Consider the following 24,892-nt stretch of genomic DNA (forward strand, 5'->3'; position numbering starts at 1 on the left):
CCTGTTCATATACGTTCTTGGCAGATGATCCAGAAGTGGTTTGCCATTGCCTTCTTCTGTGTGTGAATGGAGTAATTGTTGGGATGCCACGGAGAAACCGGGGAAGCCCCCGGAGGAAAACTCCGTGTTGCCTAGACCACGGCCTTGCCCAACACAAGTTATAAATTCGGGCACCGCCGGGAATCGAACCCGAGACCCCATGATTACAAGGCCAGCGTTCTGACCGCTAGACCACCTCATCTTATTATTATTTAGTGTTCTGTCTGACGACAGGTCCATATGAACGGGATCCTTCCATCCTTTTCTCGGACTGGGACCTGTTCATATACGTTCTTGGCAGATGATCCAGAAGTGGTTTGCCATTGCCTTCTTCTGTGTGTGAATGGAGTAATTGTTGGGATGCCACGGAGAAACCGGGGAAGCCCCCGGAGGAAAACTCCGTGTTGCCTAGACCACGGCCTTGCCCAACACAAGTTATAAATTCGGGCACCGCCGGGAATCGAACCCGAGACCCCATGATTACAAGGCCAGCGTTCTGACCGCTAGACCACCTCATCTTATTATTATTTAGTGTTCTGTCTGACGACAGGTCCATATGAACGGGATCCTTCCATCCTTTTCTCGGACTGGGACCTGTTCATATACGTTCTTGGCAGATGATCCAGAAGTGGTTTGCCATTGCCTTCTTCTGTGTGTGAATGGAGTAATTGTTGGGATGCCACGGAGGAAAACTCCGTGTTGCCTAGACCACGGCCTTGCCCAACACAAGTTATAAATTCGGGCACCGCCGGGAATCGAACCCGAGACCCCCCCAGGATTACAAGGCCACCGTGGCTACCGACACTAGCGCCACTTAAAACAGGTCCATACAATAATGTACGGTGACAGATTTTCTAAAATACAATACTGTGGAAAATGTATTCTTAATATATGTAAAATAACATGACGGCTGCGTATAATAAGGGGGGGGGGGGAACTGACTAGACCTCGATTCGATCCTATGACCCCCATGCGCGCGCATGCAGTACATTAAGCCAGAGTCCTCTGTACAGCTGCAAACTAAGTTGCCTAAGTAAGGCGATGACGTATTATGTTATTAACAATTTTATATTTGCAAACGGACGCGTGCTTGCATTTAGCTGGGATCACACCTTTCAGGCCTTGTTCCTTCACTGTCTGGCTTACAGACTCTAAACAGGAAGAAGGCCGAGTGCCTGAGGGCCGTTTCTATTCAGAGGTTACTAATGTTTACTGCTAGACGGTCCGTGTTACCACCTTTCCCTCTTACCCTACCCTTGAAGGTCGCACAGATGGCACAAAACACTGCAAGTCACGTCCTCAAACCAGAAGGGAGAAAAGGCACCATCTAAAGATTTCGTCCTGATGATGGAAACAGCAAGAACCTCTGAAACGTCGGTAAACTTCTACCAGACTACATAGTGTTGCTTGTTGGGGAAGTTTCCTGCATAGTAATGATTCCAACAGACGTAAAATTGTCCAATTAAATCTCTTACAATTTTAAAATTACACACTCCGAGATATTCAGGAGCTATCCGTGTTTTACATTAAAATATACGCAGAAACACTGAATTCGTATAGGCGTGGAAACACTAAACACAGAGTTAAGCGCTCTCAAGACAGACAAACAGATAACAAAACGTTCAAGAAAACAGGAACACGCAGACGAACACGTGTACCGGTGGCAACTCTCTCCGATACCAGTGTGTCACGGACAACGACTGAGGCGAAAATTATCCTTTCCCTCTTCGGCAAAAGATCCCGATTCGGGCTTAATCCGTAAATCCTTCAGATAAGCACTGAAATTCTGGGATGCAGGGTTCGACCTTCGCAAGGCTATCATCAGAGTACACCATAAAAAAAACTGGATATATAAATAATAATTTCCCAAGCGGGATTCGAACTCTTGAGTGTTTCAGACAGCGTACAGCCCAGAATCGGCCAGGAAACTCCTTGCTGTTAGGAAACGGGTCATTTATTGAAACACTCGGCACAGCAAACATCATCGGACTTCTGTCTCATAATGGACCTCCCTGTATAAATTACAAACGCCCCCACGTGATCAACCAGTCAATGACGTCACGTACCGGTAAGACAGCTTGGAAATTTTCCGCAGTTCCGCATTCAAATCCAAAAGTCACAGCAAAGAATTAGCCGTCTTCGTGTTATGTTCTTTTCTCTTTGTTTCCAGGAACAGTAGCGGAGTGTCAGACTTGCAGAACGTTTCCCATCAACCCTGCACTGCGCATGCGTCAGAATGCGACGTCTGGAATTTAAAGACCACCCACAGAAGATTGATTCATTCTTCGTTTGCAATGACACCTTTCCAATTGCGTTCCATCGGCGTACACATCGTCGGATGACCGTCATCCACTCCACATGCTGACTTGAAAAAAAACATATTATATTAATTCTTCGGTCCATTATCACGTTACATTCGCATCAACTGCAAAGGTTATCTTCCGGGACGTGTCAAACCCCACATGAACATAACCTAAAACATTCTACCTTTCCTTCTACGTGATTTTCTTTCTTTATCCCATGTTCTGTTCATCTCTCTTTCTCTATTTATTTTTATTTATTATTTATTTAGTGTTCTGTCTGACGACAGGTCCATATGAACAGGATCCTGCCATCCTTTTCTCGGACTGGGACCTGTTCATATACGTTCTTGGCAGATGATCCAGAAGTGGTTTGCCATTGCCTTCTTCTGTGTGTGAATGGAGTAATTGTTGGGATGCCACGGAGGAAAACTCCGTGTTGCCTAGACCACGGCCTTGCACAACACAAGTTATAAATTCGGGCACCGCCAGGAATCGAACCCGAGACCCCAGGATTACAAGGCCAGCGTTCGTACCTGTAAATTCGTCCGTCATTGTACATTTAATTAATCGACTCGAGGTACCAACCTGACATTGCCTTGCGGATAAACGGAGATGGACTGTCAGTGTCACGTCATAAAACGCTGAAATGATTTAAAACATCTTTTTAATGCGGTGAACACAGATGTCTGGCTGTCTTACGTCGTGCTTCTTCTCTCATCCCAGGCACAGATGCCCTTGAACATACGACTTTCCTAGTGTCAAGGACAAATCGTCCTCTGATGGTAGCTTCGAGGAGCGTGTTTATGTAGGCGATTCGGTTTGTACGCTACAAGGAACTGTTTCAACGCGCTCTTTCCAGGAAATATATTACAACACAATTTAAACTGCATTCACTGTCTCAGGTACAGCGTATTTAACCCTTTGAAGCCGAAGATCGTCTGAATATTATTTATGAATTCAGTCCGTACCGCGAAGAAAACACTACACCTCACCATTACGAAAATCAGCTGGTTAACCCCTTTGAAGCCGAAGCTCGTCTTCATAATATTTACGAATCCAGACCGTACCGCGAAGAAAACACTTCACTTAACCATTAGAAGTCGAATCAGGCGGTACCACATAAGATTTAACAAAAGAACATCCCGGTCAAAGCCTTAACAAACACGTTTCCAGAGTTGGCTGCACTTGAGCGTTATGGAATGCGTTGACAGTTTTGCCAATCAACGAACAGTATAAAAAAAAATATTAATCTCATGTTGTTGTTTTCTTTTTGCAATCTTGGATCACAAGTTCGAATCCCGCTATAAGCACTGATAATGTAAGCGTTTTTTTCGTGTGTAGGTGAAGAAGGGTTTCCGATGGCTCGTTCGGCAGTGCAGCTACTCCCACAAAATGTCGAGAGGATTCACTGTTTCACAGGGCTAAAGCCCCCCCACCCCCCCCCCCCCCCCCGACAGATATTAACATAAAAGATCAGTTCAAATGGTTCGTATCCCAGTCGAATTCTAGGCAATCTGTGTCTATTTGTTGCTTAAGATGATGTCTTACGAGTTGTAGCGCTCTGCAGTCTGGTAGAAGTTTACCGACGTCTCCGAGGTACGTCCTGCTTCATATTTCCGTTAGGCGACAGCATTTTTCCGTTTTAATTTTAATAGCCGATTTCCGAAATACGAATTATTAGCAAAAGGGGCTCTGTAAAAGTGTTTGTTCCCGGAAACAGAATAACTATGCAACCAACCAATTAAATTTAAAGTAATACGCAGAAGAGGCGAGTTCAATTTCCTTTACGTTCAGCTACTTTAAGAAGAGTGCTCTTTACGTTCTGGTATATTTGTGAAATACACGAATATTCGGCTAATATACGTCCTTGAGATGGACGCCCGGTAAGGTCACGGTCTGTTGACAAAAGCATGTTCATAATTCCCTCATAAAAGTCAACATACAAAATGTGTAAATGTTTAAAAATGAATTTCCTGTCTTAAAAAATCACAACGCGTCTCCATTACGAATATCAACTGCTTAATGTGAGTGTACTCCAAAGAGTACTCCTTTCCAGTCATTTTTTTTTCTGTTTTCGAGGATCCACTAACCCCCCCCCCCCCCCCCCCAGTTATCACGACTGATCCATTCTCTTGCATCTCATATCACGTGAGTAGGAAGACAAGGCAACATTCCAAAATGATTTGATAAACAATGAACTTGATAACCAGACTTCGCCTCAGGACCTCCTGTGGATTCCACGCGCAGCATTCTAGACCATCTGCGATCCTGTTTACAGGCCTTCAAGAGACGTTTTGCAGTCTAATCACGTGACAAGTTCGATTACATCATTCGACCAGCCCAGTCGACAGTGCACGTCAGACACAAGACACCTCGGGCCCCTTTGTTCGCTGCAAGTGCGCAGTCGCTGTAGAATGCCAATCACGTAGGCAGCGAAACAAGTCACCACCAGGTGCATGTCCTTGGTTCAAATCTCCTACTGCACGTGTGCTATTACTTTCATGGATGCAGATGCAAAGAACGGTACTGAAAGAGTTCCACAGAAGCAGTCTGCCCATCTACATGCAGTCACCTGAAGCAGGAAGTCGATAAAACGCTCGAAACACTGAATTAACAAACGGCTGACACAATCTTTCAGGGAGTCATCAGACAATAACTTAATCTTGCCAAATCTCTCCAGAATATAATCTACACCTGACGTTTCAAAACCAGATTTCGGACCGATCCTGACCTATTTCTGTCTACCTGTTTCGATAAACAGCCACTACAACTTAATGATGACTTATTCGCCTTAGCAACACGTCCGTCTTAACCCCCCTCGTTTCACTGTCCTAACATCCTGATTTATGGCGTAAAACACCCTTCGTAAATCATTCAGATGTCTCCATAAATTAACCCTCTAGGGGCCATATCTCGTGTAAATAATATTTAAAAATTCAGTCCGTACCGCAAAGAAAACACAATTCACCATTACAAATATCAACTGGTTAACCCCTGGAATGCGGAGAGAGAGAGAGAGAGAGAAAGAGGAAATTGGTGGGGGAGAAGTGAGAGACACTTCGATATCTGGGGGGGAAGAAAGAGCATCTTATAGCTAGAAGGTCCCCAGGCAATGCCCGCTCGTCCTTCTGTTAAGGATAAAGTAAGAGTGAAGGCGTTAGTGTGATGATTGGCATAAAAGACGAAATTTTGAAATTTTGTATTAGCGAGAGCTGAGGCTATTAATTTGGAAGTTTAATACGTAATTTAGAAGATCCTACTGAGGGAAGGGTGGGTAAATTTTGAAGAATTTAAATCTGGAGGGCTGCATGAGAAGCTTGCAGTGGCAACTTGGAACTTGGGAACCATCTCAGCATTTGCTTGAAGACAGAGGAAAACCAAGGAAAACCTGTGTCGAGATGGCCGATTTAAAGCCGAAGTTCGTCGAAATATTATTTAAGAATTCAGTCCGTACCGCGAAGAAAACAACACTGCCCCAGCTACAGGTTAGGATACGGACAGAGACAACCTTACGAAATTGTATTTTCCCATACTTTCAGAACTTCTAGTCCCAAAGGCAAAGTTTTCGAGACAACACGACAGCAGATCACGAAGTATTCTAAACCTCGTCAGTAGATGCAGCGTCCAACATCCCGCCCCGGCCGATTTTCCCAGGGGGAAAAATCTCGTTATCTATTGGATGAAATCCTGAGACACTTCTGGCGAGTGGAGACAAATTCTGCTCTTCGAGCCCTCGACCGCATGTCACGAGAAACTCGAGATTCTTTATCAAAATCTCCATTTTTAGCTCGTTTAAAAACTTTTGTCTTATTGTTCTGGTAAGTCTATCAATTATGTTGTGTCATTGCAAACAATTTACAGCCAAAGATTCTTGAGATGTTCGTAAACAGCTCTCATGAACCCGTGCACCATTTTAATACGTCTCATCTGAAAGAATTTTCTCAAACGGCGTGTCACTACATTTCGAAGGCACAATTATGCGCGCAGTTTAAAATAAAAGACGCTAGGTGCGCTGTGGCGCACTGAAGTGTGCCTCTATGTTCCGCCAAGTGAGTAAATTCACACTTAAAGAGACGGGAATTTACCGCACGAGTTACAAAATGAGTCAATATCGTTTGCGCCTTGAAGTGTCCGAAAGATGTACATCAAAAACGCTCCCATAATAATACTTTATACTTCGCCTTTAAGCTCGTACCCCCATTTAGACTCATGACAATTCATTGACTGCAAAGCTATGCATTTGTTCCCAACAGAGTTTAACCATTCCCTCCCCCTCGTTGAGTGGCGTGTCACGCAAACCCTTCGACCCGTCCCACGAGCACACTTAACATGCAGACGACGAAGTAAATGGCCTGGACACAAACGACCCTCTGTCACGACACCCTCGGTGTCTGATCCCTTTCTCCTGTGTCACGTTAAACACAATCAGAAAAGAACTACGAAGAAGCATAGTCTGGGTGTCTGGATGGACGAGCAGTGACCGAGACGCATACTTTCTTAAGATTTCACTGACCCACCCAGCCTTCGGCCGAACCATGAAGCTCATCTCGGTCTCGTAAATTCACAGGAAGATAGAAAAGTCAACGCAGCCCTTATTAAAATATTCACTGATGGTTGCAACTGGATAAAATCCGAGTGGATTACCAAACAAAAACCAACCAGCCCAAAAATCTAACTAAGTCCGGAGTCCTGCGCAAGACATCGTCAGTCTGCGACTAGATATAAAACAGCCCGCGCAGGTCACGTGATGTTACCTGCTCGCGCCAGTCCGTCAGTTGCCTTTCGACAGTCGAAGTGCAAGGATGTCTTTTTCTCAAGTGCATCGAGTGTTCACTGTCGAACACTGTCTGGCGTCTCGTTATTAATTAACTTGCAAGAACGAGTTCAGGGACACGTTTCCGCGATTCTCCTGTGCCAAACAAATCGACAATGCCTCTTCTGGTGAAAGGCTATTCTGCACGACCTCAAAATCGTAGATTTGAATAACCTACGTTAAGTGACAACAAAACGATTGATGAGAAAAATCATGATGTGGACACTGAGGTGTTGCTACCTGGTGGCCAAAGTGAGGACTATCGATCAAGGCACGCTGCAAAGAGCGCATGAGGAATACACTTTACAACCTTGATGCAATGTCTCCGGCTATAAAGTTCTCCACAAAGGACAATACATACAGCTTTTTATGTTCAGACGTTCATGCTCTTTGCGAATGGCAGTCTTTGATTTGCGGGACTAGAAATATAAACACCCAGGGGCAAAGCTTTCCCGGAAACAAATTTTTAAATCATTATTTCACACGTAACCGGATTAGTCAAGGTAGACTGACTGGCCTTCTTGATTACCTGACTTGATATCACTGGATTTCTTCAGAACTGCCAATGCAGAACAGTCCCAGCCATCATTACCGAGAAATCTGAACGAAATAAAGAACCAAACTGCCAAAACCATGACAAATGTTACATGGTACGTCGCGTGTGGGAATAGACTGAAGTTAGATTCCAGTTCCACCTAATCACAATCAGAACTTCCTCATACAACGTGGCCGTAATTTATATGAACGTTAAGGTATATATTTAATAACATAACTTGACGTTTAAGCTGCCTTTAAAGTATTTAATTCACTTTTAAATACCAATAAATAAAGCCACAAACATTAGACCTACGTTTCTTAAACGGAAAACATCGGCTGAGGAACGTAAGCTATATGTTATTAAAACAAATTCAAACTGTCCGTTACCTTCTTAACGCCCATCCAACAGCCTCGAAACTACAGATAAATGTTGGCTGGTGATCATTTACTCGGCCTTATGAGACAATGTTCATGACTATATGGGAGTATAAATTCACACTTCTCGTAATTCGTGACGGGAAATTTACTAAAGTCTCTCCCTCTCCCACTCTCGCCCACGTGCTACCATTGGTCCACTCCCATACCTGCTCCCATTGGCTCGGGGCAGGATACACATTTCACTTCCCGGCCTATAAATCCAGCTCCTCACACCCTATTGGCATATTCATCGCCCTGATGACGGAGGCAGTATGACCTCTGAAACATTGGTTAACATCGACCAGACTACACAGCGCAACAACCCAGAACACGGATATCTTATCGACATGGTAATACCTGCACCGTGAATTTGGTTTAATCTGGCTTATTTTAAAAGCCAGAAAAGCGACAGGCCCAAATGTATTTTTGTGAAGTGATGTAATGTATCTCGATAAAATTTATAAAGCTAGTTACGTCAAAATCGCTACGAGAATAATAATATCGATTAAGCGTGCGCCATCGAAACCGCTGTTCAAACAGCTGTCTCGGTCCTTTTACCGTCCACCTGATGTTCGCATTACGTATCAGACAGGCGTAATGCGTAAACAAAACGTACCTTTCTGATGCCACGCCCAAGGGAGAATGTCCCCGTTCTTGTAAACACTATAAACTCCTGAAAACAAAAATTCTCGTTTACACGATTTCCCTTTTAAGCTGGATTGTTTCCCATCTTTCTTACTTAGGTTTAAGTTAGGTTTAACCCAATGGCACATTAAGACGACCGAGTGGTATTTTCTTCGTTCAGATAACTTTGACTACGACAGAATTAAAATTTAAGTAGTTTAGAAGCCATACAATATATAGTTTTAAATATGTGAATATTTGTGACTATATCGAAATCTTGGAATCAATTTTGTGTGTCTTGAGTACTAAAAACTATACCACTGGGTCAAGACATCATCTCGCCCGTTTGCCTGCCGAAACTTTTCAGAACGTCCGCGGGGTAAGGATTCGTGGCCTTAAGTAGTCCTAACCTAGACACGTAAAATTTTATATTTGGTTAAGGGGTTCTCAACCGAAGAACCACATATGTCTCATATGTGGCACGCGTACATCTCTGTAATACTGTATGACTCTTTATTTGTAGTGTTCTGTCTGACGACAGGTCCATATGAACAGGATCCTTCCATCCTTTTCTCGGACTGGGACCTGTTCATATACGTTCTTGGCAGATGATCCAGAAGTGGTTTGCCATTGCCTTCTTCTGTGTGTGAATGGAGTAATTGTTGGGATGCCACGGAGGAAAACTCCGTGTTGCCTAGACCACGGCCTTGCCCAACACAAGTTATAAATTCGGGCACCGCCGGGAATCGAACCCGAGACCCCAGGATTACAAGGCCAGCGTTCTAACCGCTAGACCACCTAGCCTAAATTAAACACTTAATTTTAAGTGAATAAGTGGCACAAAGTAACAAATGTGTAAAAAAAATTATCAGCGAGACGATAATAAAGGGAGAATGTGGCCCCAGGGCTTAAAGGGGAGACAACCCCTGATTCAGACCGATTATAACCATACCTACAAGACCTGCATTAAACGCTGTGAACTACCAGTAGTTTCTCACACACTCCACGCTGTTGGAATTGTGAAAGTAGAACTTATAAATATACATGGGTAGACTGGTTGCCATACTAATCCAAGTCCGTCGAGGAAAACAGACGCCACTTCATTTTTCCCGTAACGTCTAGCTCCGTACGAGCGTGTTAAACTCGTCTAGATTGTATTTTAATGATTCAGTCCGTACCGCAAAGAAAACACGACGCTTCACGGTTACCAAGACCAACTGGTTAACGCTGTCTAAAGACATAATCCGTGTTTATTCTGAGAAATAACACGAAACTCATAAGTACAAAATGAAGAATTATAGATTGATGAAATAGCCAATGGGGGGGGGGGGGGGAGTTAATTTGAACAAAACCATCTACAGTTAACGATTAATTTCACGAAGACCAATTTCAAGTGAATGTTGTATATATAATTGGAAGCAATGATACTGCCAGTTATTTATTACACGGCTGCAGGGCTTTTCAAGGTGTTGTGGCTGGAGAGAGAGAGTCAGTTACATGAACTCCGTCCAAGTTTCTCAACAAGTAGTGTGAAAAGTAAACTTGACAGCTCAACCAGGTGAAAGAATTGGCGCCTGCAGCAGGAGAATCAAGCTGTTGTCTTGGGGTCCTCGCCTCGCCACAACGGGACAACGCCCTCTAACCAAGAGTATACATGCATTTCGCAAGCGCGTTCAATATCATCCTCCAATGCTCGTTGGTAAAAATGATTACAAATGACAGGCAAGGGAATTAGAAAAACTCTGGCGCCATCTGCGCAGGCGAAGAATTATACGTTCGCCTTCTGGGTTCTCGACTTGTTCTGGAAGAACATACTGCCTCCATCCCCACACGAAGTTACAAAACCACTGAATTTCGTTTAAACTCTATAACTGAAATTCACCATTTTGTGTTACGTTACATAAAACTGATGCCCGCTGGAAGAGGTAGCAGATACGAAAAGCATGCGATGTCCAACTCGTAAACATCATTTCCGAGTGTTAATATGGAGCAGAGACTTGGACACTCAGGAAGAAGGAACAGAAATACCTGGAGAGTTTTGAAATGTGGTGTTGGAGAAGAATGGAGAAGATCAGGTGGACGGATCGAGTGACCAACGAAGAAGTATTGAGGAGAGTCAACGAGCAAAGAAACATTCTGCAGGCGATTACACGAAGGAAAGCTAACTGGCTGGGACATATTATGAGAAGGAATGGATTACTGAGTGATATCACCGAAGGCCAGGTTGAAGGAAAGCGAGGACTGGGAAGAAGATTGATACAGCTAACCGACGACCTTAAACAAGGAAATAAGATGACGTTCCAGGAATTAAAACGAGAAGCCGAGAATAGGGACAACTGGAGAGCTCTTTTTGGGCAGAGCAATGGACCTGTCGTCAGACAGAACACTGTCTTTACTCATCTTGTTGTCCGCAAGCTAGCGACGTGTTCAAAACGCACGATTTGGTCCCGGTTGCTGCACCAGATAACATCGTCAGCGGCGCTGCCTTCCGGATCAAACCTATCCAGACAGGCCTCCATCCTTTTCACGGACTCTAATTTCTCACGCACGTCATAAAAGTTTTCGTTTCTGCAGATTGTTTCTTGCGTTCCCCAGGAATTGTTTGCTTCTGACAAACTTGGCAGCACTGCTGAAATCTTCCCTTGGAATCTGGAACACTATCGCATCATCCAGCGCACACTATAAATCAAGTTAACCCCCCCCCCCCACTCACTACCCCCGATAGCGTCATGGAGCCAATTTCATCTTCTCTTAACGTACGTTACAAATAGAAACGACTCCAAGAGTAGCAAATGTCTATTCCCGTTTGAAGTGCATAGAATTTATAAAAACACGTTCTTAGCATCGTTTAACGCCCACACACGTTCATCTATTTGGGACACAAACCAAACAGGGTTTATCTTAACCAGTGCCGTCTGCATCATACCAGAATATGTGATGACCAGAAAAAAAAATCACAAAAGATGGCCGGTCTTCTAGGATAGTTTGATAGATACTGACCGACGCTTCAGAGGAGTCAGGTCGCCTTGAGCTCCAGTGAAGGTCCTGGCAATTCTGATGAACTTCATCACGCGTATGAAGGATTTGACGTTTTCAAGGCGGTGAGTCCGAAGATGGCTGTCTTCTGGGTTGTTCCGCCGTGTAGTCTGGTGGACGTTTACCGACGTTTCAGAGGTGTTTTCTGTTTCCATCATCAGGACAAAGACCCAGAAGACAGCCATCTTTTTCGCGAGACGTGTTCTTGGTGTCCTGAACAAATGTCAAACGCCACTGCGACCCTTTGAAGTCGAAGCTCGTCTAAGTAACATTTAATATAATTCAGTCCGTACCGCGAAGAAAACACTGCACTTCACCATTACAAAGATCAACCGAGTAGGATCTGAGGTTTTTACGGCGGTGAGTCTGAAGATGGCTGACTTGTAGCTCGGTGTAGCCTGGTAGAAGTTTAACGACGTTTCAGAGGTAAAGTTCAGAACCTTATTCTGACAACAAAACGTGTGAGTACGTTCAGACAAAAACGCTGAAAATACCTACGTTAAAAAAACGCTCTGTAACCAACAACACTTCAAACAAATTTACATTAAAAATTGCCTTCTGGCCGAAGATGTACACTGCGTTTAAAGAGTAGTTCATACATCTTGAGACAATTCGCCAAAATTTGGCCAAGTGATTTTTGGTCGATAAACACGAAAACGGGTGTTAAATTCCGCTTATACGTCGTAAATCCTCGTAACAAATGAAGGATGGAGACATTACCAACGCCAGCCTCAAATTCTACGAGAGGACACTTTGGGGAAATTGGGGCTAGGAACTCTGGCAGACGGCTTCATCACAGGAGCTGGGGTCCCGCGCCATCATCCATCAGACAGACGTGGACGTGCCTGTAATGATAGGGGTTCGGCCTTTCACATGCCTTGTTCGCCGATCACAAGACCTCTCACAGGTATGCGACGCTCAGTCGCTCAACATGTGGGCCGCACCAAGAAGATGGCACTTAAATATTCTACCTACGGCGAAAACTAAATAAACCTGTAAACGGAAGAAAAAGTTGTCAGTGGAACCATGGTTCCGGAGAATCTGACGTAAATACGTCTATACGGAAAGGAAGTTTATATATTGGCTTTATTCTAAATATTTCCTTTATACATGCTTTACAATTGAGTAAAGTTTGATTAAGACATTGCTTATTTAACTTGAATTAGTTACGCTTACGCCACGGTGGTCTAGCGGTTAGAACGCTAGCCTTGTAAGCCTGGGGTCTCGGGTTCGATTGCCGGCGGTGCCCGAATTTATAACTTGTGTTGGGCAAGGCCGTGGTCTAGGCAACACGGAGTTTTCCTCCGTGGCATCCCAACAATTACTCCATTCACACACAGAAGAAGGCAATGGCAAACCACTTCTGGATCATCTGCCAAGAACGTATATGAACAGGTCCCAGTCCGAGAAGAGAAAAGGATGGAAGGATCCTGTTCATATGGACCTGTCGTCAGACAGAACACTAAAAATAAAAATAAAGTTACGCTTAAGATGGGTCTGTGGTAGCTGAATGTAATGTAAAGTAAGGTAATGTAATGTATTTACGAGATGATAATGATAATGTATATACGTCAGAAAGACAAATTACGGTAACAGGAAACGTGCGTCAGAAATTTTGCAGAAACGAATTCTTGTCCTTTGGTTTTCGCGGATGGAGTTCAATGTGAAAACTTCGATTTTCGGGGATGTGTCACGTCGAATGTTGGAGCACTAACGAACGTTTCGACAGCGACGCAGATGCCATCTTTATTTGTGAATCCATAGAGGGCGTGCGTAAGACCGCCCAAGTTCTCAGTAATGACGCTAGATGGCAGTGTGTTCTACCTTGCAAATGCTGCTACCATTAGGCAGTTTCTAGAGGTACTCATTCATGAGACAGATAAGAAAGAAATCATGCCCCCGCTGGATTCAGGGGGTCTTTTCCAGTTATTTATGACAGAATGAGACCAATTCCTTCCACATAATTCACATTCGAGGTTGTACAACTGACAGAGTTGATACAGTGTCACTAAATAAACCAAAAAAAAAAACAGGCCACTCAATGAGGGTACTGCGATCCTGTCTGAATCACTGAACAAATGAAATGCCACAATAGCCCCTGGGGGGGGGGGGGGGGGGGCTTTGGAAAGAAAAAACCGGTTCGTCGTATTACACCTAGATGTCTCTGCATGAACCACTTCATATTCCGTTTCCACACCGCCATCTTGATAACAATCAACGCCCTGCGTGTTTGCAGAGTATTCCAGACCGGTACAGGGAAGACTCCTTTGTCGCGAGTAACCAACTCCTTTCTGATACTCACTTAGCTCCACCGAACCAAAAATAAACCCCACATAAGAAACTACACAAAACTCTTTATTTACAACACACAAAATAGTAATACAACGGGAGCTGTTAACATCGTATACGGAGAGCAAACAAGGGTGAAGCGGTGAGTGACGCATGTAGCACGCACGAGATGACACACACAAAAGATTTCAATCTTGAAAGCCTAAATGGAAGGGGCCACTTGGGAAATTTTGTTGTACGTTGGGGAATTAAATTCTGTCATAAACAATTAGGCAATTTGAACATGGAAGGGGTTCATCTGCTTCAGGACAAAGAACCATCATCACGTTCTTACAACGGCCAGTATTAATATGGTTGTCTTATGGGTCGTTCAGCCCTGTAGAATCTCAGTTTACCGACGTTTCAGAGGCGCCTGCTGCCTCCATCACCCAGTAAGCACCTCTAAAAACGTCCGTAAAAAATCTACCAGACTATAAGACGTAGGAATCCACCAGACAATCATCTTCAAGACACTTTTCCATCAGCTAAGCGACTAGCTTCTCATTGATAACTCTTCCCCATTACGAAATTCCCACAACTTGGATACAGACCTGGCGACAGGGACTCGATTACCGGAACAGGTAATGGCTGGAGATGTGCTCTCTACACTCCCAGCCCACCAATTCATATGGCGGAGTTACGATCCGAAAACTTCCCACCCGAATAGAAGTGCGTTTTCACTGCAAGAATCTGCTCGCTGTAAAATGCAGTACCCGAATATTATAAACGATGGCAAAGGGCCAGATCTTGAAGGTTGTCCAACTTCTGTACCATGTTTCGTGGCAGCCTGTCGTAGTGAAAGTTAAATTACATTTATTCTTACGGGGCTCAATTCGACTCTTCTGTTCGTGGAAAGAGTTGACCAGCATTCACTGCCATTACCATGGCAACAGTTACATTATAGTATCCAGTAATCCTGGGGTCTCGGGTTCGATTCCCGGCGGAGCCCGAATTTATAACTTGTGTTGGGCAAGGCCGTGGTCTAGGCAACACGGAGTTTTCCTCCGTGGCATCCCAACAATTACTCCATTCACACACAGAAGAAGGCAATGGCAAACCACTTCTGGATCATCTGCCAAGAACGTATATGAACAGGTCCCAGTCCGAGAAAAGGATGGAAGGATCCTGTTCATATGGACCTGTCGTCAGACAGAACACTAAATAATTAATGATAAAATCCCTTAATAGCAAATGATCTCTATACAGCGGTATCATCAGATGAGGTCCACGACCCCTTAGCATCAGCAAATGACAATTGACCATCCACGTATCAACAGAATGATCTGATCACGATTTCATTTCGCGTTTTTAATTGATTTAATTTCACCTGCAATAACAATTAATTCTCCTTCAGGATTGGATTTAGAGGCGCCTACGTCCTTACACCTCAGGAAGTGCAGCACTGTTACCTAAACGTCGCCAATACTTGCATTTTAATCACCCCTGACCTGCAGATTTGACACGCCCGCCTCTGGCAATGCCATCGACCATCGAACTTTTGTCCAAACTGCGAACGTTTTCCTGGGTCAAAGCCAGGTGTGCCAACAATACTTTCGGCACATGAACCGTGAACACTGCACATCGTCATTCACATTCTTTCTTTCTTTGGAACAAAACACGTGAACGACGCCACCGATGACAGGCGTTAACCTAAGATAAGCAAATGAAACAGAGAACCCAAAGCACCTCGTTATCAAAATCAGCTGAAGGTCACTGCCTTGTTTCAACACAGGTCATAAGGCGAAAACACCTATTTTATTTAGTGTTCTGTCTGACGACAGGTCCATATGAACAGGATCCTTCCATCCTTTTCTCGGACTGGGACCTGTTCATATACGTTCTTGGCAGATGATCCAGAAGTGGTTTGCCATTGCCTTCTTCTGTGTGTGAATGGAGTAATTGTTGGGATGCCACGGAGGAAAACTCCGTGTTGCCTAGACCACGGCCTTGCCCAACACAAGTTATAAATTCGGGCACCGCCGGGAATCGAACCCGAGACCCCCCCCAGGATTACAAGGCCAGCGTTCTAACCGCTAGACCACCTCATCTTATTATTATTAAGTGTTCTGTCTGACGACAGGTCCATATGAACAGGATCCTTCGATCCTTTTCTCTTCTCGGACTGGGACCTGTTCATATACGTTCTTGGCAGATGATCCAGAAGTGGTTTGCCATTGCCTTCTTCTGTGTGTGAATGGAGTAATTGTTGGGATGCCACGGAGGAAAACTCCGCGTTGCCTAGACCACGGCCTTGCCCAACACAAGTTATAAATTCGGGCACCGCCGGGAATCGAACCCGAGGCCAGCGTTCTAACCGCTAGACCACCGCGGCTATGACCAATCCATTAGACCTGATAAACTTTAAACGCTACAGTTCCAGATACAACGGCTCTAAAAACAACAAAACAAAATATACTAAATTAATATTTCATTTTTGTTTCAATGAGAAAATTCTCTAGATCCTTCAGCTTCAGTTGTTTTTATAAAAAAAAAAATTGTCCCACTACGCCGTGTAGGCGCTTGGGAGGGGAGACAGGCAGTATAGTTCGTTCTCATTCTTAACCTCGGCACTAAATCTGGGTAAGTGGTTAGTGTCACGTCCCAGCAGAGCTTGTTTTGTACTTCATCTGCAATTTGTACGAGAAAACAGTTAAATAATGAGCTTGAAGATATCTTCCGCGTAGTTCGAGACATTTAGCTCAAGAAACTATCTTTTTAAACCTTGCGGTAGAAACGCAGACCAAACACGGACCCTTCTGTGTATTGAGATTCACTCAATTAGTCAGTTTCCATGTTCTGTTACATTTCCCTAACACAGAATAAAGAATCCGAACTATGGAACGTTCCCCCCGCAGGCTGGCGAATGCTACTTTCAGCAAAGTAACAGCAGCTTATACAAGTTCTAAGCAGAGACAGCTCGCATTATACCGGTTTCCAGCCAACTTTTACAACCACATTTTTTCAACAACCCATCTGAGGTCACCTCGAAAGTATTTGAGCCAAGGGAGGAAGACAGCAACGCAGGCCGACTGTGACCTGCCTTATCTCCGTACGATTTACCAAGAGCTGAAGCGAGCATTGCAGTGTTCAGAACTGAACACAGTTAAAATACGTGTCGACGAAGGAACACGACGTCGAGGTTCATACATTCACGTCCTGGATGCAGACGTCATATCGGATTCGGACTGAGACGCCACACAATACGTATACAACAAATAAAGCAGACATAAACAGATTTAACACAACAGAATGAAGATGTTAGGAGATAACACCAAAAAAAAAAAATTAGTCTAGCACATGGACATGGCGAATAATTCATACACCCTCATTATATTCCAACAATTTTCTGTTCAGATTATCCTAACCTAACAAAAGCAAAAGACCAGTTTAAATCCAATGTTTTAAAAACAACGCACAGCATGAAATTGATTTAGAAATAACTGCCTCCCCCCCCCCCTGACATTCCGGTCCAACCAGCCCCATTCGAAAGTAGGTTCTTCCAGCATCTCAATGCACCGATGCTCTTCAAAATGTTCCAGGGGTAAAACTCGTCAGACACGGCGTATAAACATCACTGCAATATATTCAACTCCGGGAATGGAAATTTCATGACACATGTCATCGCTAGAAAGCTGACAGTGGTTAGACTGTCAACAAAAAAAATTCCATGTTATGAAATCCGAAACAGTTGACAGTTATTAAAATGTTTACGTACTTTTTATTATGACGTAATTTCAATACCTTGATATCTAATGCCTTAAGAAAAATTATACGCGGAATCCGAAAGTTCATGGTTATCCATTACTGAATAAATTCCTTCAGATTACGCAAAAAAAAACATCAGCTGGAACCGTGTTTAAAGACATTTGTCATAATAACAGACATCGACAGATCTTAGTGAAATTCAGTATCAACGTCATGTCATTTTGCGTCAGACAATAATTGAAAACATTAACAGCAACATGGCGGCTATGCGAACTTGTGATCTATGTAATGGTGAAGAGATGTGTTTTCTTCGCGGTACGGACTGAATTCTTAAATATTTCGACGAACTTCGGTTTTAATGGGCTAACCAGTTGATATTTGTAATGGTAGAGTGTGGTGTTTTCTTCGCGGTACGAACTGAATTCTTAAATATTTCGACGAACTTCGGTTTTAAAGGGCTAACCATTTGATCTATGTAACGGTGAAGAGATGTGTTTTCTTCGCGGTACGGACTGAATTATATTAAATGTTACTTAGACGAGCTTCGGCTTCAAAGGGTTACACAATAAATATATAACACGAATATTTAACGCAGGCCAGCCAACTGTTTATTTAACCTGTGATGTCATGTAACGCTCCTCGTTTTGAGGGACGTGAACATCTTTTTCAATTGCCTCATAAGACCACAGGCCACAGGCTGTTCAGCCCTGTAGCGTGTCAGAGGGGAGTAATATTTATTTTTTCTAGAACGTGCCCTGACCGGTTCGATCCACAAAGCAAGCCACATCGGATCAAACAAAAGATGTAATGACCTCACATGCAACTGGTTACAGTAAACAAAAGTAACAAAAACTCATTGGTCACACTCTGACAGAAGATTCAAGAAGCCTGTCACTTCTTAACACGTCATTGAAAGATCGTGGTTAGGCCTACGTACAACCAGCTGCCACAATTGACGCTAAAAAAAAAATTTTTTTGTTCAATTTCAAGAACTGTGTCTTATTAAGAATATTCTGATTATAGTATCTTACACCTAGTAAAGCAGGGGTTCAAATCTCGATCTGAAATCGTCCGAGCTTTCCCACGTTCCGTCACCAAAATTCTACACGCATTCTGTGTGTCCCCCATCCGAAACTTGCATCCCCATCGTGACATCCCAAACTGTTCACTCATTTATTCTTCGTATGTATTTTCCAAGCCATTCACTTTGCTTCAAGGCTCTTCCTTGAAAACTGGAATATAAAATTTGTTTCATAATCAAATAAATCTGTCAAAATTGTGTGTGAGTGCGTTATGCTCGTTTTGGAGTTTAATAAACAAGCATGTTTTAGTGTAAGATCAAAATTGTACCTCTGTCCAAGACCTTACCCTCTGAGACCAGTGAATTTCGGTTTTGCTAGGCAACACGGCTTGGATTTTAAGTGTCGATAATAATTAAAAAATTTGTCGCACGGAAAATTAAAAAGCTCAAATATCTGCAAAAAATTTTGTAAAAAAAAAACTGAAGCCCAGTGCGTCGTAAAATATTTTAAATTCCACATGAAATAAAATCACAAACCGCATACACAAACACTACACGCTCTGTCTGCTCTAATTTTATATTTACTTATGATTTATTTAAAGACTGTAGCTGGAATGTTATAATGACACGAATAATTGATTTAGATTGCATGAAATGAATCTGGAGTTAACTAATTTCATGTCATGTCCCGGTTGGAGGAACTAAGGAAAACTGGGAGAAACTTCAGTCAGGATATCCGGTCTCTAAACACACACTTAAACCTGGAACCTCCGGAATAACAAACAAGAGTGCCAAGATATCGACCCTCGACTTTCAGTCAGCAGCAGTCCATATCGTGGATCCTCGAAATAATTAAGAAAAACCATCCATCTGCGATCAACACTGAAGAAACCACACGGTCTGAATCAGCGATGGTTAAATTTTTAGTAAGTGCCCAAATGACCTCACCTTGACCCAGTATTCTGTACTATCTCTTCAGAATCACATGTACAATATCCGAGGTTCTCACGTTCCATACGAACTTCTGTAAAATACCAATGTTTCGGAGGAATATAATGCCTCCATCTTCAGGGTTAAAGAACACTTGAGGTTCCAAATACATGTATCACGCACATGACATTATCCTCCTTAGATTCTCAGCGCTAGACAACAATTAAATTTTACTAAAAAGAATCAAATCCTTGAATTCTTGTGAATACGAGTGTTCCAGACAACTGCAGGGAGATATAAAAGAAGGACTTTACCTTAATTTCCTTAGGAAGTTCCCATGTGCTTACCTGTAAAAAGGAAATAAAAATATTTTAATAAAATGCTTTGTACACAAGTTATTTTCTTACACGTACATGCCTACAAAATAATCATCAACCTATTCAGTGTCTATGATCAAGGGAACACACTGTATCCAGCGCACGCGCGTACATAAGCTTGTCCAGACATTAAAGATTCAGTCCGTACCGCAAAGGAAACACCTCACTTCACCATTACAAAAGGTAAACTTGTTAACGCGTTAATCCGTGTTTATTCTGAGAATCACAATAAACCCGTAACTACAAAAAGAATAATTATTGTTTGTTGAATCTGGTGGTACATATAGTTACCATTGGGCTGAAAATGATTTGGTTTGGCTACGTGACAAAATGAATCTGACGGCAGGTTTAAACACGCGTGCAAACTTCTGAAGTGTGATAAATCTAACAAAATCTTCTCATAAACTAATGAAGACGCCACACTTTACTACGACATTTCGTTGGAAAATCTGATAAGCCACTTATTTCGAAAGTCAGAAAATATCTGAACTTCCAGAAACCCGAATGACCATAACCACATACACAAAATCCTTCTACGATGTCCCTCCTGAGCCACAGACTTATTAATACGCTATTCAGTTCTTCAAAGATCCACAGCGAACTGGCACAATCCCGAAAATTCTGACAACAGACTACCCCACTTATTTACTTAATAACCTCATAATTCCTTCCATCTAAGCCTAGGTTTCCCAAGTTGTCTCTCACTTCAGGTTATCTGATCAATTTACGTGTGCAATGTCAGTCCGTGGTCCATGACACGTGACCCGAGATTCTCCTTTCAGTTGATATAATCGATTTAAGAATATTAAGAACAAAACACCAATTAAAAAGCTCCTAATCTCAACACTCCAGATGCCAAGTTGCATTCTCATACAAAACAGAATTCAGAAAAATAATTCAGTAACAATATTATGAGCTCACAACAAAGACGGTAATTACTTGGTAATTAAAAAAAGACAAACCACAAACCATTTAACAAGATACAATTAATTACTGCCTACACGGCACGTCGTTTTTGAGAGGTATTCCCCACCAACATTCTGAAGGTATTTCGTGCTTCTTACATCCCAGCTGCGAGAACTTACTTTGGACACCTGGGAGCATTCACTCGCAGGCAAGCTTGAAAATATGTATTTGGAACGGATGATGGCAACGTGTGACGTCATGCCCCTCGCGCATGGCAAGTAGAGGCTCTCCTGGGTTGTACTCAACTGTTGGGGTAGGTTAAAGTGCCGGATTGCCACCGCACGATTCTGCGCAGTTGTGTCCACGTGAAGACACCAAAAGCAACGACACTACATAAATTTCAATAAACGTTCAGGAAATATCAGAAAAACGTTTGAGAAGAATATTTCAATTACAAATAATCTTTGTACAATGAACATATTACTAGCCACGGTGGTCTAGCGGTTAGAACGCTGGCCTTGTAATCCTGGGGGGGGTCTCGGGTTCGATTCCCGGCGGTGCCCGAATTTATAACTTGTGTTGGGCAAGGCCGTGGTCTAGGCAACACGGAGTTTTCCTCCGTGGCATCCCAACAATTACTCCATTCACACACAGAAAAAGGCAATGGCAAACCACTTCTGGATCATCTGCCAAGAACGTATATGAACAGGTCCCAGTCCGAGAAAAGGATGGAAGGATCCTGTTCATATGGACCTGTCGTCAGACAGAACACTAAATAATAATAATAAATGAACATATTCATAATATGTACTTTTTTTTTTTAGAATTCAACTGAGTGATAACACAAGATGGGTGTGTGAGACACGCATGCGGGAAATGAGAATTGCGTGCAAAATTTATCTACGGAAACTGTCCTCGCCGTCAATTATAACAGCCGTCACCAAACTGAATGGTTTAGGGTCACAGAAAAATCGCGCAACGTTCTACCACGAACAACATAGCCCAGGCGAGAGAAGACAACTCTGAACTCTAAATGTAGCAAAGCAGGAGCGGTGCGGTAAGGGGAGTAGAGTTCTTCTCGTGGCCTTGGAGGTGGCAATTTTACGATGACTAATATAAGTACACGCCATGAAGACTTGCGAGAATGGAGACGTATTCCTGCACTCTTAACCTCGGCAGTACATAGAGGGGATTTGGTCAGCTTGATGCTCCGGCTACTAACCCCCAGGTAAAGAGCCCAGTACCTACCAAAGGGTTACACATTGATGTAGAATTGTAATTCAACAAAGTATATTACACCAGAGAGGGGACGGGAGACGCGGGTGTGGTAAGATTCGATGTGTGGACCCTGGACCGAAGTATTTCTTGTGAGAAGGCACTCGTAGGGATAGTACCAGCTCATCCTGTTCCCACACTGCTACCAGGTAAACCGGTTTGATGCAAAGCGAGGTTCGATTTAGGTACTTCGTGTTGAATATCCAGAACACCACGGCGAGGCCAATGCGAACAGAAACTGATCAAGACTCAAGGAGCTGTTCGCTTTTCCAGTCTGCGGTCCGTAATTTTCGCGTCATTTTCAAAGAATTTTTCACTTGGTGCAAAAGGAAATTGACGTGAAAGTATCGGTTTCCAATTGGATAAGACTGGAGTGCACAATACAGATTTAAATATTATTATTCTGTCTTAGCCTGGCTTTCCCAGAAGCTATATGTCCCACCGATCTTATTCGACTTGATACATCATTACGACGTAGTAATTAAGACACCTCGCTAAGACATAAACGCGATAAAGATGCATTATATTTACTATCAAAGTCAAACTGACATACAGAATGTCCCAGAAAGATGTACGCACACATTCAATTAATGAAATAACGGAGAAGACTTACTGTCTTCTGGGTTGTAGCGCCGTGTAATCTGGTAGAAGTCTACCGACGTTTCGGAGGTCCTTGCTGTCTCCATCAGCAGGGCGACCTGATGATCACTTCTAATTTCACGTGGATTTCTTGTTGCATCCATAATTTCGTTATCCTTCCAAACTCCCGCGCTTCAAAAGGCTTCCATCAGGTATGCCAACTTACCGCAGACAAACGCATATATTTCGAAGTCAAAACACGAACCACAAATTAATGCTCCATATATACAAATGAGATCGCGATTATCAGACTTACAGGTGGAATAATCGGAAAATATATATAAAATGTAAAAGTCCCTACCGCAAAGAAAACACCACACGTCTCCATTACGTCAACGTGTTAATGCTCTTTTTAAGAAATAATCCTTGATCTTTGTTTACACCGAGAAATATATGACAACCGATAAATATAAAATGTAGTTACTGATTTTTTTAAACCAAGTGGTACATATAGTTACCATAAGACTAGAAGGTTTATACGATACATCACAGGACGAGTAATTTTCTCCTAGCTACAGAATGAATCTGAAGGCTAATGTTCTGCTTATCTTATCCCACGTCATTAGCTCATAAAGCCAGGTTGGAGACGGTGAGATGAATGCAGTTCCTTTCTATCCCGTTCCTTGCGGCCACATTCAGGAAAGTCGACCACACGTCTGCAATAGCTCCATGATTCTAGCGTCTTCACCAATCCCAGTAACCACAAAAACATCCGAACGTCGTACGTATGACTAAAACGTATACAAAAACAAAACAGGACAAAGCCTTCGAAAGCACGTGAAGAGAGAAACCCGGTTCGTGAGCCGAATTTCGCAACTTATAGGCCTTGAAGATGGAAACAGTATGTTTCTTCCAAACTCCTACCAGAATACAGTCATCTCCATAAAAAAAATTGTCGCGTAACATTTTATATTAAAATTTGTAACCATGTAATAAGAATTCCGACTTAGCACGTAGCGTCACTCACAGATTCGTATTTACGAGGCTCGTCCTTAAAGTAAGTTTCCCTGGGGCCGTTTACAGAAACAAAACACAATTTCATGGAAATATTTATTGCAACAGATACAGCAAGTGTCCAGCTATTTTTCAACATATTCGCCACCGGAATTGAGACATTTGTCATACCGTGGGACCAACTTTTGAATACCTGTGTCGTAGAAGTCTGCCGCCTGGGATTGGAACCACTGTGTGACAACCATCTCCGCCTCTCTGTCATTCTCAAAACGCTGACGCTGACCGGACAGGAATTTCTTGAGGTGTAGGAAAAGATGGAAATCACTGGGAGCGAGGTCCGGGCTGTAGGGTGGATGATTAAACACCTCCCAGCTGAACTCCTGCAGGAGACTTGCTGTCCGTCGAGCCGTGTGCGGCCTAGCGTTATCACTGACCGCACTTCACAGTCGGCGGGAGCTGGAATAAGAACCTCCATCTTCAACAGCTGCAACGATGCTACTGTGAGAACGCGGGAGGTGCCGTTAGTGCATGCGCCATGCTACGTCATTGCTCTATCACGTACGCACAGTCGCTTCGCGCAATATAAGGTTTGCTAGCTGTGGGACGAGTGGGAAACTTACTTTGAGGACGCGCCTCGTAGTTACGATTAAATACGTCGAGAGCCTCAGTCTACACAGGATAATACATAAACAATAATTATAGTCCCAAAGAGACATGACACCTGGCAAGGGGAGTGACAAATACGTCATTAAGGAGCCACGCTGTAATATCACAGAGACAGCAGGAGTCACGACGTCACGTTCATAACAAGGTGATAATAGTAATCTTCATGCTCGCTTGATAACAAATTGTACAGAACGAACACTGCAGTTATTCGTGTTAGCTTCTGATAGCGGAATATCTTTTTTCCAAGGACTGAAACACAACTCTAGGGCCCTGGTGATAGTAGCGTATATTTAATATTATCTGTTTTTTTTTCTAAATAGCT

At 43.1% G+C, this 24,892-nt stretch overlaps 1 protein-coding gene across 5 annotated transcripts in view; it reads right to left on the reverse strand.

Moving 5' to 3' along the window:
• The window catches only part of Snoo (Sno oncogene), a 132,049-nt gene that overhangs the window by 39,833 nt on the left and 67,324 nt on the right, over positions 1-24,892 (reverse strand). Inside the window, exon 2 of one of the 5 annotated variants that reach the window (XM_087361044.1) lies at positions 18,857-20,100. The exons of the other annotated variants lie outside the window; for them this stretch is intronic. Within the exon in view, the coding sequence (XP_087217170.1) occupies positions 19,987-20,100 (114 nt within the window). The 3' untranslated portion in view covers positions 18,857-19,986. Of the gene's footprint in view, positions 1-18,856; positions 20,101-24,892 lie in introns of those variants that run through there. 5 annotated transcript variants of the gene reach the window in all.

This window comes from Zootermopsis nevadensis, unplaced genomic scaffold, assembly GCF_977971745.1.
Source record: "Zootermopsis nevadensis isolate Lab colony 2312 unplaced genomic scaffold, Znev_1.0 Znev_ptg000050l, whole genome shotgun sequence".
NCBI lineage: Eukaryota > Metazoa > Arthropoda > Insecta > Blattodea > Termopsidae > Zootermopsis > Zootermopsis nevadensis.